This window comes from Perca fluviatilis, chromosome 7, assembly GCF_010015445.1.
Source record: "Perca fluviatilis chromosome 7, GENO_Pfluv_1.0, whole genome shotgun sequence".
NCBI classification, from domain to species: domain Eukaryota; kingdom Metazoa; phylum Chordata; class Actinopteri; order Perciformes; family Percidae; genus Perca; species Perca fluviatilis.
The window spans coordinates 19,245,358-19,262,089 of record NC_053118.1 but is presented as its reverse complement, the minus strand read 5'-3'; the positions used below and the strand labels follow the sequence as shown (position 1 = coordinate 19,262,089).

Sequence of the window (16,732 nt, the reverse complement as noted above, 5' to 3'; positions counted from 1 at the left end):
GTGTGGAGAGGGGGAGGGTGCAGGAAAGAGGGCGCCAGGAATTTGGAGCACAGGAAAAACAAAAAGGGGGAAAAAGTATGAAGTGAAGATAAAAAGTTGGATGGGGAGGGAAAGGGAAGATAAAGGATATGTTCGTAGTTGGGAGAGATTAACAAACAGGAGAGAATAAAGAAAAGTCAGATTACGTTGCTTTCAGCGGTTTCCGTACAATTTGTGTTGATTTATTGCTGATTAAATAAACAAGCAGAAGCAGGGTTTAATTGCTGATTCTAAAGGAACATAAATTAGAAAGGGACATTATTTTGGTGGCTATACTTTGTGGATTCTTGATAGATTATCAGCGACTCCTCTTCAAAATAGAAAATCAAGTCTGGCAGCTGATTGGGACTTTGGTTCATAAAGGGAAGATTCAGAGGAGTCGTTGACGTGATTTTTCAAAGTTGATTATTTGGAGTTTGGATGGGAAGGAGCGCTAAACTACACAGCACAGCAATGAGGGTCTATTTAATAGCATTAGGCTTGCAGTGAAACACGTCGTGAAAATAAGCTGTAAATCAAAGAGCATGAGAGCTGATGATGGCAGACATGGAACAAGTTGTCAGTATAAATGGGAACCTGTTCATTTATAACACAAATGAACAAAAGCAACGGTAGCAGCACTCATTTGGCAACATTTTGCATCAAGTTGATCTTTATTGAAATCTGCAAGATATTGACTTCCATTTTACCAAACATACTGCAGACGATGATCTAGTCTATGAACAGAAGTGTTTAACTGTTTATCATGACTTATTGTGGTGCTAAAGAGCAACTTAATGACAAGTGTTTCTCCAAATGCCATTGCTTTTACATATGACAGCAAAAGATGTATAATCATTTAGATTTTCAGAAGATTTCATTTGCATAACTGCTGAGAAAGTGTGATGCATTACTGGCAAGTTAGAAAATAAGATGGAAGTAAAAGAGCAAAAGCAGGACCAGGAGAATACTGATGATCTTGAGAAACTTCTTGAGAAAAATATATTGTGTAAAAATGGAGCTGCTTGTGAACGGTAACAGTTTAAGGATGCTATCCTTAACAGGTTAATGTATACCAATGCAAGTGTAAGAATCCTGACCATAACCGAATACTTATTTGTTGTAAATTCAACAGCCTTCTCCTGAAACAACCCGATTAGAGTTCTGTTGCAACACACACACACACAAACATTTTACACTGATGCGAAAAGTGTGAATCATGCCACATGCAAGCGTGATATTAAACAGCAAATGTTGTGCCAAAGAGCAAGAAAATACAGATAGAGACCGACATCTCCAGAAGGGATACAAACCTCCAACATTAAAAGGCTATGTCTCATATAAATTGAGTCACCCTCAATTTTCTTAGCTCTTTTCTGTGAAAAATGAAAAGAACAAAAAAGTGTGGGTTTGTTTCAGTTCCCCTGTGTGCTGGCATCAAACTGCCACACGATGGACATGCAACCTACAAAATTCACTACAGTGTTAATACAACAGACAAACAGAGCTGTGAGGGGTCTGCATGCAAAATAGTGTGGGGCTAACAAAACAAAGAACCTGAAAGGCTATAGAGGACTGACTTACAATTTCTATTGTCATAATGAGAAAGAAAATTAAGAATGGTAGAGTGACAAAAATGTGATAAAATATTAGTTATTATGCCACTTTTTTGTGCACAAATTTATAATCATGCATGTGTGCATTCCAGCAAGCAATGAGAGGAAATGAATGCCTTGTAAACTTTTACAGCTAATGTGTGTAAAAACATATATCCTGAGGCAAGCATAGTCTCTTCATATGGACGTTACATTATTCTTAGTCGCTGTTCACATATTCCATCTATTCTTACATTTTTCTAACTCTTAAAATATACTGGGTGTGCCTCGAACCTAATGTGGATTTCATTTAAGACCTAGCCGTATGGAAGCACAGCATGAGAAGAGGGTGAAATTAGTCTTTTGGATGAGAAGCTCGAGATGGTCAGAATGGAGGTGGAGAGATGGCTACGGAAACGTATACGGGGCTAAGAATCTGACCTTTCGCATTCGCACCACCTCTGTGCTCGTCACCTCAGACTCGTGCTACCCCGGGGAGGAGAGAGGGACACGGGTTAGCATCCTCTGCTTTAACACTCACATCGCAGCCATAGTGGAAACAAGTCTTCTGAGGGGCCACATGCAAGAGGCCCGTGTCCGACACTAACCTGAATGTCCCCATTGATGGTGGTTATCAGGAAAGAGTCTACTTCTCTCTGGTCCCTCCACGCTGCTGGCTACAGCAGCAAGAGAGACACAGTTCACACTCCGACACAGAGAACAATCTCTGCTCACTACGTGAGCATCTTTTATTATCAAAAACTATGAAGCGATTACATCAAAAAGAGTTCTTTATATTTTATAGTTATCATTATCTACTATCTGTCTATTATCTACAATCACAATACCCAGGTAATCACTATGGGGACACATTATAAATAGTTTGTTGATTTTTCACTGGCAACAGCTATCCTGTACGGCATATATGGTTTAAACACATATATGATGCCACATACTTCCTGTAAATAAACATTTAGCATGGAATTACAACACAAACATGTAAAACAGTGATCAGGGAGAAATTCTAAATACCTTAACCTCAGCCACAGTCTCGATTTTTGAAGGCTCCACAGCTTCTACAGTGACCTCCAGCTTTCTTTCCTCCAGCCGGCTGGTCCTGATTGGAGTGGAGGTCTGGGGCTGATCGAGGAGGGCCATGGGGATCCCTGCCTCAGCCAGAGCAGCCTGGGAGAAGACTGGAGCGCTGACAGGACGGGTGCCCCTATGTGTAATCACCACTGGACCAAATACAGACAAAATGGAAACGTAAATAAAAGGAAATGTGTTTTAGAACAATGTGTTATGGAGGGATATGATTGTATGCACATCTGACATGCAAAGTGGAACAGCTATAAACATAAATACAGTGACACACAATAGCGCATCTATGCAAGCTGCCACATCATACTTACAGTCTCAAGCCTCGATGTGATCAGATAAGTGCACACACTGCAGGTATACTGTACCTCATTTTCTTCGTTTAGTCTCTTTTAAAAAAGGACAAGCACACGTCAGAAGCTGAGGTGGGCCAGAAGCGAATATCCACACAGTGGGATGAGAGCAAAAGCATGGATCAGTTCTCGTTGCGATCCGATGATAGATGCAAAAGCAGATGACATTAGGCTGCAAGGAGTCGTAAAGCTCAGTGTGGTTGAACTGGTGAAATGTTGAGATTTAGAAAGCGTTATTTCTTCAATCTGCGAACCATAGCACGGTTAGAGGTCCTTGAATGATAGTGAATGTGCGTTGCCATCTGTGGACACATTCTCTTGTGAAGAGAAGTCAGTGTATCTTGTAAACAGGCTGCGAATGTTGCTAAGCGTTTCATGGAGCACCAGCGCGACCACGTGTGAGCGATTCGTCTGCAAAACAACAAACCCAAACAGGTAAGCAATACCTGACTCTTTGAGGCCAACATCTAGCAGAACAAACCAATCATCGTTGACATGGGTTTGTGCGAGTGGACGTCTTTCCTCCAGGATCCGTTTCTCAAACTGTGGTCTCTTCTCGGAAATCCTTGTTTTGGCCACAGCAGGAACTTTCACCTCTGCTGGGAAGCGGATGCCCTCAGGGACAGCGACTAATACAAACCGAGTATTGTTGTGGAAATGAAGTAGAAAATATTAGGACACTTGCATTGGCAGCGAAATGGACTGAGTAAAAACAAATGAAATGACTGCTTGGTCTTCAGACACAGGAGGTGCACATATTAGGATAACTGTTCACATTAAAACAAAAATCAAATAGAAATATTTGTATGTATCGCGGGACTAAATCATTTTTATTATACCTGATTTCTTAGTGGCCACATCCAGAAGAATAAACCAATTATCTTCCACCTCTCTCACTGCTGGACGCGGTTTCTGCTGTACCGCCTTCTCCTGCTGCCACATATCCTCCACTATAGTAATTCTCTGCCGTGCTCTCTGCTCTATGGCTGCAAACCCTTCAGCTGGTCTTACTTCAGGATGCGTACGGATACGTTCCTCCACAGCCGCTAATGTAGAATACACACAAAGCCTTCTCAGTCAGAAGACCATTCCACTTGAACATACACTGAACAAGGTGAGATATATAATAAAACTGCAAGGCACACACAGACACCGTGTTATTCTGTCTCACAGTAGCAGCCACATGAAACAGCAGAATACCTGGTACTTTTGCTGCAACATTTAGCTGCACAAACCAGTCGTCATCCACCTGTCTCGGATGTGACGGTTTCATCTCCACCAACTTCACCGGGGGCCTCACGTCTTCCATGATGAATTTGGGTTTCGGTTCAGTGACTGCCACCACATCCACAATACGTTCAACCACAGCAACTAACACAGAGAAAGAAGGGTAAATAAACCTGATGCTAAGTCATTTATTTAGTATTTTTGCTAGAGATATTTAAGGTGGAAAGCATCAGCTGTGTGCAGTCCACTCAACCGAATGTTTTAGCACAGTGTATGCAGACGCTTTGGCAATTAAAGGTACCTGGCGGTATGAAAACAGGCTTTTCGCGGATGTCGTCAAACAGAGCAAACCAATCATCTCCTCCTTCTCTCTCTGACGGCAGTGCAATTTTGCCGGTTCTTATTTCAGACAGATGTGTCACATCTTGCCGGCTGTCCACACCAATTATCATCTTCTTCCATGTTCTAGTCTCTGTGGTAGTCACCTCAACCTTAAACATCTTGCTCATATCCGGAATAATCTCAACAGGAGTAACTGGCACAAACAGACAGAGTCAAAGAAGCTGAGTGACAATTGTATATCCACCAAACAAAGCAAGTTAAAAGCTGCAGACATTGGCAAAGAGTTAATGTCTTTAAATGTAATGTTTCAGAGTAAATTGTGATGCGGTGCTAAGATATATTACATTAATATATACCTGATGGAAGTAGGACTGCCTCTTCACAAATAGTATCAAACAGCACAAACCAGTCATCATCTCTCTCTGACAGTGGCTCGGAAGGCTGCAGTCTAATTGGTTTAGGATCAACATGCTGCAGCTTTTGCTCTATGCTTATCACTTCAATTCGTTGAGGTTGAACACCTGGATGAATCTGGCTCGGTACCGCCAGAGAAACTGAAAGCAAACAGAATTTATACTCAAGCTTCAGCCAAAAGAAAAGAATGACCTCGAATTTTTAAACAACGGAAATCATCTTTGAATGCTGTAGTTTGTGTGACACTGCATACATTTGTGAGATGGTCTTCTTTGGTGTGATAATTATGTGTGAAAAAAAAAATAGACATTTGAAGGCTGTGGGTACCTGGAGGTACATAGGACGTTTCTCTGGGAACAACATCCAGCAGAAGAAACCAGTCATCATCTCTTTCTCTGACTGGCTGGGATACTTTCTGCTGTCCTCTGTCCTCTTTTTGCACCACAATCTCTTCAACTACAGCCTCCTTCCTCGACTCTACGGTTATTGTTTCGGCCACAGTAGGAACGCTTTCTTCAGGATAAACCTGAACATACTCGACCATGGTAACTAACAACAGACAGAATGAAAAGAGTATTGTAAGACACTTATAATACGCTAGTAAGTCTTTATGGTGAGCCTGGAGGGAAAGTCGACAATACCTGGTGGCACATATGATGGTTCTCTGGTGGGAACATCCAGCAGCACAAACCAATCATCTTCTATCTCTCTAACAGCCTGTGGCAGTGCTATTACTTGCTTTTCACTCAGCACTTTTATTTCTCTGTCTTCTGCCAAAATCTCCACTCTTTTTTCTCTCTGCTCAATGGTTGTTATTTCAACCAGAAAGACATGTTCTTCTGGGGACACTTTAACACGCTCTGCAACAGCAACTAAGACAAAAGAGATTAAAAATCCTCAGACACCATGGACAGCACAGGGGATTTACGGATAAGTGTGTCTGCAGAGCTCAGAATTATTGCTTGCGTTTATAAAGCTGTGAAGCAGTACTGGGGCAATACCTGGTGGTACATAGGATGTTTCTCTGGGAACAACATCCAGCAAAACAAACCAGTCATCAGCTCTGTCGGTCAATGGCTGTTGTGGGATTTCTTGTAGATGTCTTGGTGACTCTTCTATAGCTACTACTTCTCTAATCTCCTCCTCGGCTGCAGTTAGAGCCACAGAGACAAAACTGTCTGGACCCATCTGGGCTCTTCCCATCAAGGTAACTGATATGAGTAAAGTTGGGAGAAAGTCTTTTAACACAGGCAGTATTACACACCTTCTGTATATTAGCAAGCACGCACAAAATAAAGCACAACAGAGCCAACGTTTTAGCAATACCTGGGGGTACATATGGCCTTTTTCTGGGAACAACATCCAGCAACACAAACCAGTCATCATCTCTGTTGGTCACTGGCTGTTGTGGGATTTCTTGTAGATGTCTTGGCGCCTCTTCTATTATCTTTCTCTCTTCAGACACTACTTGTATAATCTCCTCCTCCGAGACCGAGATAAACCTTTCTGCACCCATTTGGTCTCTTTCCTTCAAGGTAACTAATGTGAGTAAAAGTCGAGAGAAAGTCAGAAATACACACTTCCGGTATATTAGCAAGCAAGCACAAAATAAAGCACAAAAGAGCCAAAGATTTGAAAAGCAGCACAGGGGTTTTAGCAGTACCTGGTGGTACATAAGATGTTTCCCTGGGAACAGCATCCAGCAACACAAACCAGTCATCATCTCTCTCTGTGATGGTCTGTGGTGGTGGGATCTCTGGTACACGCCATACTTCCTCTTCTCTTGTTTGTCTCGCTTCTACTATAATCTCTGTTTTCTCCTCAACTGTTGTAATCTCAGTCTCTGAGGTGAAATACACGCCTTCATCCACCTGAGTACGTTCCACGGTGGTAACTAACAATGAAAGTAAAGACACAGAATCTTTTAACATGGGATCAGACATGCAGTGCCAGAAAGCTCACAGTAAGAGAAGCAGGACAGGGTGTGGCGGGTTATTCTCATTCGCAACAAAACTATTTCCAAAGTAAAGATATTACTTAGACCGCAAATCCAGTCAAGCATCAAAAGCACGTAATTGTAGCGAATGAAAAGTACAATTTTGGAAAAACAAAACACTAGTTTGTTAACATGTTAATGCTGATGTTTTAGTGGCACGTGAACTCATTGGCTATGAGGGAGGTTTGAGATGAATGTTGTGCGTGTCCTCTTTAAGCCTATTCGACTTATGATAATCATATATGACGTATTAGGCCGTGGTTGTTTTCCTGTGATATCCATATTTGTAACCCTTTTGCAAAATTAGGACATCTACAATGACCACATTTGTGCTGTCCACTATGTCATTACTTTTTCTACACTTCCTTCACCTGAATTAGCCCAGAACTATACCCAGTATAGAGACTTAGACAGTACTTTCATAAATGTTAAATCATATTTATAAGAGAAAGGGAGAAGCAATCAAAACAACCCTGTTAACTTTCTCCTTTCTATTGAATCTAAAGAGGGTTTCTCTACCTCTAACTATTCCATTGTTAATGTAAACAACAATACAGATGTGTCAGAGACGGAAATGGTAGTGATATTAGAGAGATTAGTAGAGGTCTGTTTGCACAACGCCATACTGTACCTGGTGGTTTAAAAACAGCTCTGCGTGGAGGGCGGTCAAAAAGTATGAACCAGACGTCCTTATCTGCCACCTGAGATTGATCCTCAGCCTGAAGCCTCTCTGTGACTTCTCTCTCAGTTATCTCTTCCCGTATTTCTGTCTTACACAATGTCCCATCTTTATCTAGACTCTCCTCTGACATTTCATCATACTGTACCTGCACCTTTTCTATTCCATTCTGCTTCTGCCCTCTCTCTTCTACAATAGTCACTCTCTTCTTAGTCCTACGCTCCACCTTCTGGTATGCTACTACAGAAGTGGTACTGGAGACATCTGAAGATCCAGACTTCAACTTCTCCTCCACCTCATCTTTCCATTCCCTTTCTATCTGGCGTAGCTTCTCTCTCAAGCCATCATCTGACAGACTCTCATCTGTCGCCTCCTTTTCACTCTGTTGCTTCACCTCGGAGTCTTCCTCTTCAGGTACCAAGCCTTTTAAAAACACCCGTTTTATCTGCTCTTCCAATTCATCCATTTCATCCTCTTTTACGTCTATTGTCCTCACAGACGTTCTCAAGACTGTTTCTGTTACACCTTCAAATTGCATTCTTTCTTCCTGCTCCATATCATCCTTTTCCTGTCTCAACCTATCTACCTCCTTTTCCTGTCTCAACCTATCTACCTCTTCCTTACCCAATTCCTCTTCTATTACTTCCTGAAGTAGCTCTGCTGTCTCATCCATTTCCTGGAGCCTTTCCTCTAAATCCCTAACTTCCCTCAGCCTCCTTTCCAAAACATCCACCACTCTCAGCTTGTGGACCAACATCACAGTTTCCTGCTGCCTGTCAATGTCCTCCTCACTGGTCACTTCCTGCTCTGCCACACACATGCCCTGCTCATCCTCCTCCTGGACCTGGAACTGAGCTTGGGGAGAGACTGGGAGGACTAAAGGGGAAAAGCAAAACAATGAACCATGAAAAGAACTAAAATGAGAGTCACATTGCAGGCTGTAGTACATGTACCATCAGTATTCAAATTCCCATGGTAACATTTCCAAACAAAGTCACACAAAGAAACTCACATGGTTTGTCAACACGCTGAAGTGAGGATAGGCTGAAGATTCGGTCAAAGTAAAGGAACCAATCATCTTGCTGTGTCAGTGTTGGTTGCAACAGCCGGTCCATAGAGCTAATTTTTGCCAAGCTGAGCTTAGCTGACAACATCGGAGAAACAATACTGAACACTTTCATACCACACACACACAAATCTCATTTGCTTGAAAATGGGGCAGAATAGCACCACATGCTTGGTTTATATATAAGCCTTTAAGGATAATGAAGTGTACATGTAGTGGTGTAATTCATAAAGTGCATGCTGGCCACAATAAAATAAAATCAAGACACATGTTCTTTAAAATCCAAGCCAACGTGAAAGATTAAGATATTCTGGGTTCAGATATCCTTGCGGGAAACTAGCTAAATAACCAAGAGCAGGCATTAAAAGTGTAAATACCTGGCTCTTTCACAGAATCAAAAGGTGGGACAAAGGGAAAAAGAGGAAGACGAGTGAGCAGGGCAGACCACTCGTCCGACTTTCTCCTCTGCCATTGCTCATCCGATGCCAGCTCCTGCCACGGCTGACTGACTGTCTGGGTGGTGCTTTGAGAGCCAGTCTGCTCAGTCTCAGTGTCCTGCCATTTTACTGTGACTGTGTGAACAGACGGCCCTTCCTCCCAGGGCCGAATGAAAGTCTGCTCAGACTCCCCTCTGGCTGTGGAGAGATGACGAGGTGATGGCAGTTATGTAATGGTTCTGCTGGAGAGATGACGGCCACTGTGAATGCTTCACAGTGCTTCAAGCATGTTTTTGACCAAGTCAGATGCCAAGCATTTGTACCAGACTATTGTGAATCCAGTAAGCTGAGGTTAGTACAAAGCTGAATGAAAGATTCCTCTCATCCTTCACAACAACATATAAAAAGGTCAACACTGGCCATTACTTTTAGATGTTTAAAGTTCCCGCTTTATCCTGTTTTAATGACAGCCACTGAAGTGGTATTGAGTCAGTCAGTTAAGATGTTGAACATAAAAAGGTACAAGCTACAAGCAAATGAAAGTCATTGTGCAACACACATCAAGCAGCGACTTCTGAAAATGCCAAAAAATGAGGAAGAGCAGCCTCAAGACTGGAAATGCCCGTGTGTACTAAAGCATGTGAAGAAACCTTTTCTTTCAGACTGACCAAAAATATCCTGGGATCATGCCAGGGAAAGTACAGGTGGGTGACTTTACCCACATATAAAACTAGGTCAGCATTCTGACAAGTTAACCATCTGATATTTTCAAAAGGATTACAAGCATGAAAGCAAATGAGCCAGATGAGATGAGGCTGTTCGCGAGCGAGAATAAAACAAATGCTGTAAATATGCCAAAAAAGCACTGCTGCAGCTCCACACAGTTCCTGGTACCTGGGAATTCAGGAGAAGGCTGCGGTTTGTCAGATGTCAGGAACCAATCATCAACCTCAGAACTGGTTGATGCTGAGAGTTGCTGCAGGAACTGGAGAGTTTCATCTCCAGCTGCAAGAGTGAAACGAGTCAAGAGAGTAGCTTACTGATCCTGTGCGGTTATACAATGATTCTAAAAACGGGTTCACACACATGCACATACCTCCATCTAGATTACGGGACAGCCTCTTGCTCGCAGAGCGTGTGAAGCGAGGGGCTGGGCGGTCAATCATGGAGCTGGCCTGGCGGGTCTGGGCCTGAGTACGCCCGCTGTACCGGAACTTAGAGCCCAAGACGAGGAAGCGACGTGATGAGGGGGGCTCTACTGTTGGAACTCTGAGGAACAAAAAAATTCATTTAATTTTCATCCAACTACCATTAAGGAGTTCCAAATATATATTACATAATTTCACATCAAAGGATCCCTAAAAGGTTAGCAACAATTTCAACTTTAAAGTGCCCATATTATGCTCATTTCAGGTTCATAATTGTATTTTGAAGTTGTACCAGAATAGGTTTACATGGTTTAATTTTCAAAAAACGCCATATTTTTGTTGTACTGTACATTGCTGCAAATCCTCTTTCCACCCTTGTTCAGGTCTCTGTTTTAGCTACAGGGTGAGACATTGCACTTCTGTACCATCTTTGTTGGCAGTTGCACATGTGCAGTAGCTAGGTAAAGGTAGCTTAGGCTTAAGCTGCAGGTTCCAGTTAGCCAATTATCCAGAGGATAGGAACCTCAGAACGACCTCTGTTGCAGGGCAGGGAGGTATCATTCACAACAAGGCAAGATTGACCTGGTCTTACCTGAAGAAGGTATGGTGTTCAACGCAAACTTTCCACAGCTTCTTGGAGGCTTTGTAGTTGGGCAGTTTAAAGCCAATTGTGCTTTCATACTGCTCTTGCTGTCAGGGAAGAAACAAATATAAAGTCAAAGTTGAATTAGTGACCTCATGTTAATGACATTATACTGCCGTGCAGCATACACATGTATCCCAGTCAATTCAAAGTAATTTCTTAAATTGAAAAAAAACAAAAAAAAACGTATTCATAAAATATTTTTAGTAGTAGTCTAGAATCAAAATCTGAATTGCAGTTTGTATTATTTTGTTGGCCCACCCACGAGAGAGAGCCATCATGGCTTTCAAACGAGCAAAGTGCCAGTTGGTCAAGGCCACACGCCCACCCTCCACCTTGCCCCCTCCTCTGAAAATGTAAATTCAGACTTACCTCTGATGGCCTGATTTTGATAAAGAAGCTGCTGCGTTTGTAAGAGATCTTGAGCACTTTCGGCCAAGGGAAACGGTTGATCCTCAGCTTGTCCTTGTAAACCATCAGACCACTAGAGCAAACCCCCAGCGTAATGTCGACACCATCAAGATCCTGCGTGCACAAAAACAGGATGAAACAGTAATGATATTGTATCACTACATGCCATCACCCTAAACCTGCAATAAACAGCCACTGGGAGGCAGACTTTCTCAAGCTACGGAACACATGGAATTTAAGGTCATGGAGTTTGAAATTGTATTAATCTCTCATTTTTTTATGAAAGGGGGCTGACATAAATTTTGTAATTAAAATATGGATGCTACTTATGCAACACAAGCATGCTGTTGCAAAATAATGACACAAAGGAAATCGGTAAATCCTTGAGCTATGGACTTTGGCATTTTGGAATTCCCATGAAAAGGCTGCACCATCAGTTAACTCATACAACACTAATCTCAACAGGTAACATCATTCAAACAAAAACCTACCTTAGCCTGGTGCAGGTCAACTCCATACATGGCTAGTTTCTTGGCATTTTCCAGAAACAATATGTCTGCCTGGGCTGGACTCATAGACCTGGCAAAACACAGATGATAAGGGTCTTTTAAATGATGTGTTTTATGGTCAGGATTATTTGAAGGATTGGTCAAATCATCCATCTAAAACGTTATATAAACGCTGAAGATGCAGAGGTCTTTCACAGTTTGTGTCTGTTGAATTGTGCTTAGTCAAACTTAATAAAACATACAGTGAGGAAAATAAGTATTTGAACACCCTGCTATTTTGCAAGTTCTCCCACTTGGAAATCATGGAGGGGTCTGAAATTGTCATCGTAGGTGCATGTCCACTGTGAGAGACATAATCTAACAAAAAAAAATCCAGAAATCACAATGTATGATTTTTTAACTATTTATTTGTATGATACAGCTGCAAATAAGTATTTGAACACCTGTCTATCAGCTAGAATTCTGACCCTCAAAGACCTGTTAGTCTGCCATTAAAATGTCCACCTCCACTCCATTTATTATCCTAAATTAGATGCACCTGTTTGAGGTCGTTAGCTGCATAAAGACACCTGTCCACCCCATACAATCAGTAAGAATCCAACTACTAACATGGCCAAGACCAAAGAGCTGTCCAAAGACACTTGAGACAAAATTGTACACCTCCACAAGGCTGGAAAGGGCTACGAGGAAATTGCCAAGCAGCTTGGTGAAAAAAGGTCCACTGTTGGAGCAATCATTAGAAAATGGAAGAAGCTAAACATGACTGTCAATCTCCCTCGGACTGGGGCTCCATGCAAGATCTCACCTTGTGGGGTCTCAATGATCCTAAGAAAGGTGAGAAATCAGCCCAGGACTACACAAGCTGAAAAGAGCTGGGACCACCGTTTCCAAGGTTACTGTTGGTAATACACTAAGACGTCATGGTTTGAAATCATGCATGGCCGGTTCCCCTGCTTAAACCAGCACATGTCAAGGCCCGTCTTAAGTTTGCCATTGACCATTTGGATGATCCAGAGGAGTCATGGGAGAAAGTCATGTGGTCAGATGAGACCAAAATAGAACTTTTTGGTCATAATTCCACTAACCGTGTTTGGAGGAAGAAGAATGATGAGTACCATCCCAAGAACACCATCCCTACTGTGAAGCATGGGGGTGGTAGCATCATGCTTTGGGGGTGTTTTTCTGCACATGGGACAGGGCGACTGCACTGTATTAAGGAGAGGATGACCGGGGCCATGTATTGTGAGATTTTGGGGAACAACCTCCTTCCCTCAGTTAGAGCACTGAAGATGGGTCGAGGCTGGGTCTTCCAACATGACAATGACCCGAAGCACACATCCAGGATAACAAAGGAGTGGCTCTGTAAGAAGCATATCAAGGTTCTGGCGTGGCCTAGCCAGTCTCCAGACCTAAACCCAATAGAGAATCTTTGGAGGGAGCTCAAACTCCGTGTTTCTCAGATACAGCCCAGAAACCTGACTGATCTAGAGAAGATCTGTGTGGAGGAGTGGGCCAAAATCCCTCCTGCAGTGTATGCAAACCTGGTGAAAAACTACAGGAAACGTTTGACCTCTGTAATTGCAAACCAAGGCTACTGTACCAAATATTAACATTGATTTTCTCAGGTGTTCAAATACTTATTTGCAGCTGTATCATACAAATAAATAGTTAAAAAAAATCATACATTGTGATTTCTGGATATTTTTTTTTAGATTATGTCTCTCACAGTGGACATGCACCTACGATGACAATTTCAGACCCCTTCACGATTTCTAAGTGGGAGAACTTGCAAAATAGCAGGGTGTTCAAATACTTATTTTCCTCACTGTACGTGTTAACTAAAGATTGCCATCCCTATGTTGCTCCGAACAATGCCCATCTCCCCCTTTGATTACCTGTATGTGCGGTGCAGCTCCGTCACCTTGTCCTCCAGCTCTTTGCTCTGTCCTGGGGCCAGGCTCAGCTCCTTAACATAATCTGGTCCATGGAGCTCTGGGTCATACTCTCCGAGCTCTGACTGGGCTGTGTAGGAGCCCAGCAGGGACAGTGTGACAAAGGAACAGGGAAGAACACCACACATAATGTCCTTCCTCAGCTGGAGACACAGGAAGTACCTAAAGATGTAAAAGGGGAAAAAAGAACTTATTAAGACATGAAAACTGTATTCTGTTTTTAATGAGTGATAATACAAGATTTTACTGTAGTGACAATATTTTGGAAATACACGCTTGGGAGTTAGATGAGAAGGTGGAGACCGCTCTCATGTATGTACTCTATATAGATTAAGCTAAAACCAACAGGCGCTTAGCTTAGCATAAAGACTGGAAGCAGGAGTAAACGGCTAGGCTGGCTCTATCCAAAGTTTAAAAAAAAAAAAACTCCCTACCTGCGCCTCTAAAGCGCACTAAATGACATGTCACATCTCAGCGAATAAGCAGATTTCCCAAAATGTCAAACTGTTTCTTTAACACTAGAGACATTCACCTGGTGAGGTCTTCAGTTAGCTGTGCTGGATCAGGAGGATAGAACTTTACACCGAATGTAAACTCATACACAGCACCTGAAACCTGTTTCCTGATCTCTTTGGTGGATTCCAACCATGTCTGCAGAAAAATGTAAGAAAGAAAAAAATTACCAACTGCTCACAGCCAATTTCAGTCTCGTGTAAAATATCGGTTATGCTTTTGCAGAGTAACTAAAACTACCAGAGTAGAAAAACCAGCCTACCTTGCTGTTTGGGGTTTCCCAGGTACAGAGGCCAAAGTAATCTCTCTCCAGCAGGTTGACATGGTCGCACACCTTTGTTAGAAGTTCTTGGACTTTAGCATGTTTCTACATGAGACAGACAGACAAAACAGAGGGAGAGGGATATTCTTCAGTCTTCATAACCATATGAATCCTTAACAGGGGCGATAGCCAACCCACAAACACAAGACAACGTACTATAATTAGGGAGGTTTCTTACATCAAGCTCACACTCAAACTGAGCGTCGTCCAGTAAGGTGACTTTGCATTGCATGGTTTTCTGACGTTTGGAGCCTTTAGCCTCTTCTGCCTTCTTCTCGGTCTTTGTTTCTTTTACAGGCTTCTCCTTCTTCACTTCCTCCTTCTTTGCCTTCTCCACCTTTGCCTTCTCCTTTGCTTTCTCCTTTGCTTTCTCCTCTCCTTTGGCTTCTTTCTCCTGTTCTGCTGGTTCTTCCTCTTTTTTCTCTGTATCCTCCTTCACTTCTTCCACAACTTCGGGCTCCTTCTTTATCGCAGCTTCTTCCTTGTGTTCCTCTTGAGCCTGCTGGTACAGTCAACACAAGACATTTGCAAAGTATGTGAAATACAGATGAAAAGAATGTGGGAGGACTCAATGTTTTTTTTTGTTTTTTTTTACCAGACGCAGACAGATACGCTGGTATAGTTTTCACTTTGTGAGTGTGTGCGTGTCATCATGGCAAAATGTGGCCCTGGAGACACCTACTAGAGTGGGAACTACCACAGAGGAGGATTTGGGTACTTGTCCAAGATAAAGTCACGAAACTTTACAAGTGTGTAGTTGAGTGTAGTGGGGTAGAAAGTAGGTAATGGTCAAGAGTCGAGGCTAGTGTGATCCCACCACAAGATGGTCTCCAGTTGTTGTTTTTTTTAAATGATGACAATGCTATAATTAATACAACTACAGATGTTAGTAAACAGCAAATACTGCTGTTGTATGTTTGCTGTAGTTTCAGACCAGCATAGATCATTTTAGTTTCAGACCAAGCTTTCAGCTCAAACCAGCATTGTTACTTTCACTGAGCAAGCTGTCCACATCATAAAGAATTCATTAGAAAGAAAAAAAACGTGTTCCTGTACTACAATCCAGTCTGCTGCATGGGTGTATACATGAAAGCGCTGTTTTTGTCTCAATTCTCACACAGTATAAAGGAAAAGTTTGACATTTTGGAAAATGCCCTTCTTCTCTTTCTAGCCTAGAGTTAGATGAGAGGATTGTTCCGTTAAATATGATGCTACAGCCAGCAGCCAGTTAGCTTAGCATACAAATTGAAAGCAGGTGGAAACAGCTAGCCCCTGGATCTGTCCAAAGATACTGCCTACCTGTGCCTCGAAAGCTCACAAATTGCTTCAACAAGCTTTATCTCTTTTCTTTAATCAGTCCAAAACCGAAGTGTAAAAACAACAGGGGGATAAATCAAAATGCGTGACTATTCATTGGACTGGAGCAGGAATCTTGTTTTATAGTGGCAAAAAGAAAAGAATCAGTCTGGCAGATAAATCCCTGTTAAATCCCAACTTGTAATTTTTACACTTTGGATTTTGTAACGATTAAACAGACAAGAGAAAAAACGGGTACGTTTTGAGCTTTAAACATGCTGGTAGGTGGATTTAGTTACCTTTGGACTAAGTCAGCCTAGCTGTTTCTCCATTTCCAGTCTTTGTGATAAGCTAAGCTGCCTGGCTGTAGCCTTATATTTAACAGACAGATACCAGAGCGGCATCAATCTTCTCATCTAAGTCTCGGAAAGAAAGCGAATGATCTGTGTAATAGTGTAATGTTTGTCAGCGTCACACTCACCTGTGTCTCTGCGCTGCTTATCGAGTGCTGATCAGGAGCCTGCTCAGTGTCTGGCTCAGTTTTAAGCTCAGGCTCTGGAGCTGCAATCGGTGCTTTCACCTGCTCCTCACTCTGCCCTTTCTCCTCCTTCTTCCCTTTGTTCTTCCCCTTTTCTTTTTTCTTCCCTTTTTCCTCTTCCTTCTTTTGCTTTTCTTCTGTCTTTACCTCCTCCTCTATCTTCTTTACCTCTTCT

General features: G+C 42.3%; 1 protein-coding gene across 10 annotated transcripts in view; it reads right to left on the bottom strand.

Moving 5' to 3' along the window:
- The window catches only part of LOC120562959 (titin-like), a 24,412-nt gene extending 7,680 nt beyond the window's left edge, over nucleotides 1-16,732 (bottom strand). For 2 of the 10 annotated variants that reach the window (XM_039806932.1, XM_039806933.1), the window contains exons 1-26: nucleotides 14,902-15,086; nucleotides 14,664-14,768; nucleotides 14,421-14,539; nucleotides 13,832-14,050; nucleotides 11,919-12,006; nucleotides 11,389-11,541; nucleotides 10,966-11,063; nucleotides 10,322-10,494; nucleotides 10,120-10,230; nucleotides 9,166-9,423; nucleotides 8,735-8,866; nucleotides 7,675-8,598; nucleotides 6,711-6,941; nucleotides 6,374-6,586; nucleotides 6,049-6,258; nucleotides 5,689-5,919; nucleotides 5,375-5,596; nucleotides 4,990-5,187; nucleotides 4,593-4,826; nucleotides 4,265-4,435; nucleotides 3,904-4,110; nucleotides 3,511-3,693; nucleotides 2,646-2,851; nucleotides 2,222-2,290; nucleotides 2,055-2,099; nucleotides 1,332-1,394 (exon numbers count right to left, since the gene is read on the bottom strand). In XM_039806932.1, the coding sequence (XP_039662866.1) occupies nucleotides 1,332-1,394; nucleotides 2,055-2,099; nucleotides 2,222-2,290; nucleotides 2,646-2,851; nucleotides 3,511-3,693; nucleotides 3,904-4,110; nucleotides 4,265-4,435; nucleotides 4,593-4,826; nucleotides 4,990-5,187; nucleotides 5,375-5,596; nucleotides 5,689-5,919; nucleotides 6,049-6,258; nucleotides 6,374-6,586; nucleotides 6,711-6,941; nucleotides 7,675-8,598; nucleotides 8,735-8,866; nucleotides 9,166-9,423; nucleotides 10,120-10,230; nucleotides 10,322-10,494; nucleotides 10,966-11,063; nucleotides 11,389-11,541; nucleotides 11,919-12,006; nucleotides 13,832-14,050; nucleotides 14,421-14,539; nucleotides 14,664-14,768; nucleotides 14,902-14,955 (4,917 nt within the window). In that variant the 5' untranslated portion in view covers nucleotides 14,956-15,086. Of the gene's footprint in view, nucleotides 1-1,331; nucleotides 1,395-2,054; nucleotides 2,100-2,221; nucleotides 2,291-2,645; nucleotides 2,852-3,510; nucleotides 3,694-3,903; nucleotides 4,111-4,264; nucleotides 4,436-4,592; nucleotides 4,827-4,989; nucleotides 5,188-5,374; nucleotides 5,597-5,688; nucleotides 5,920-6,048; nucleotides 6,259-6,373; nucleotides 6,587-6,710; nucleotides 6,942-7,674; nucleotides 8,599-8,734; nucleotides 8,867-9,165; nucleotides 9,424-10,119; nucleotides 10,231-10,321; nucleotides 10,495-10,965; nucleotides 11,064-11,388; nucleotides 11,542-11,918; nucleotides 12,007-13,831; nucleotides 14,051-14,420; nucleotides 14,540-14,663; nucleotides 14,769-14,901; nucleotides 15,226-16,500 lie in introns of those variants that run through there. The other 8 variants (XM_039806924.1, XM_039806925.1, XM_039806926.1 and 5 more) reach the window with 8 other exon arrangements.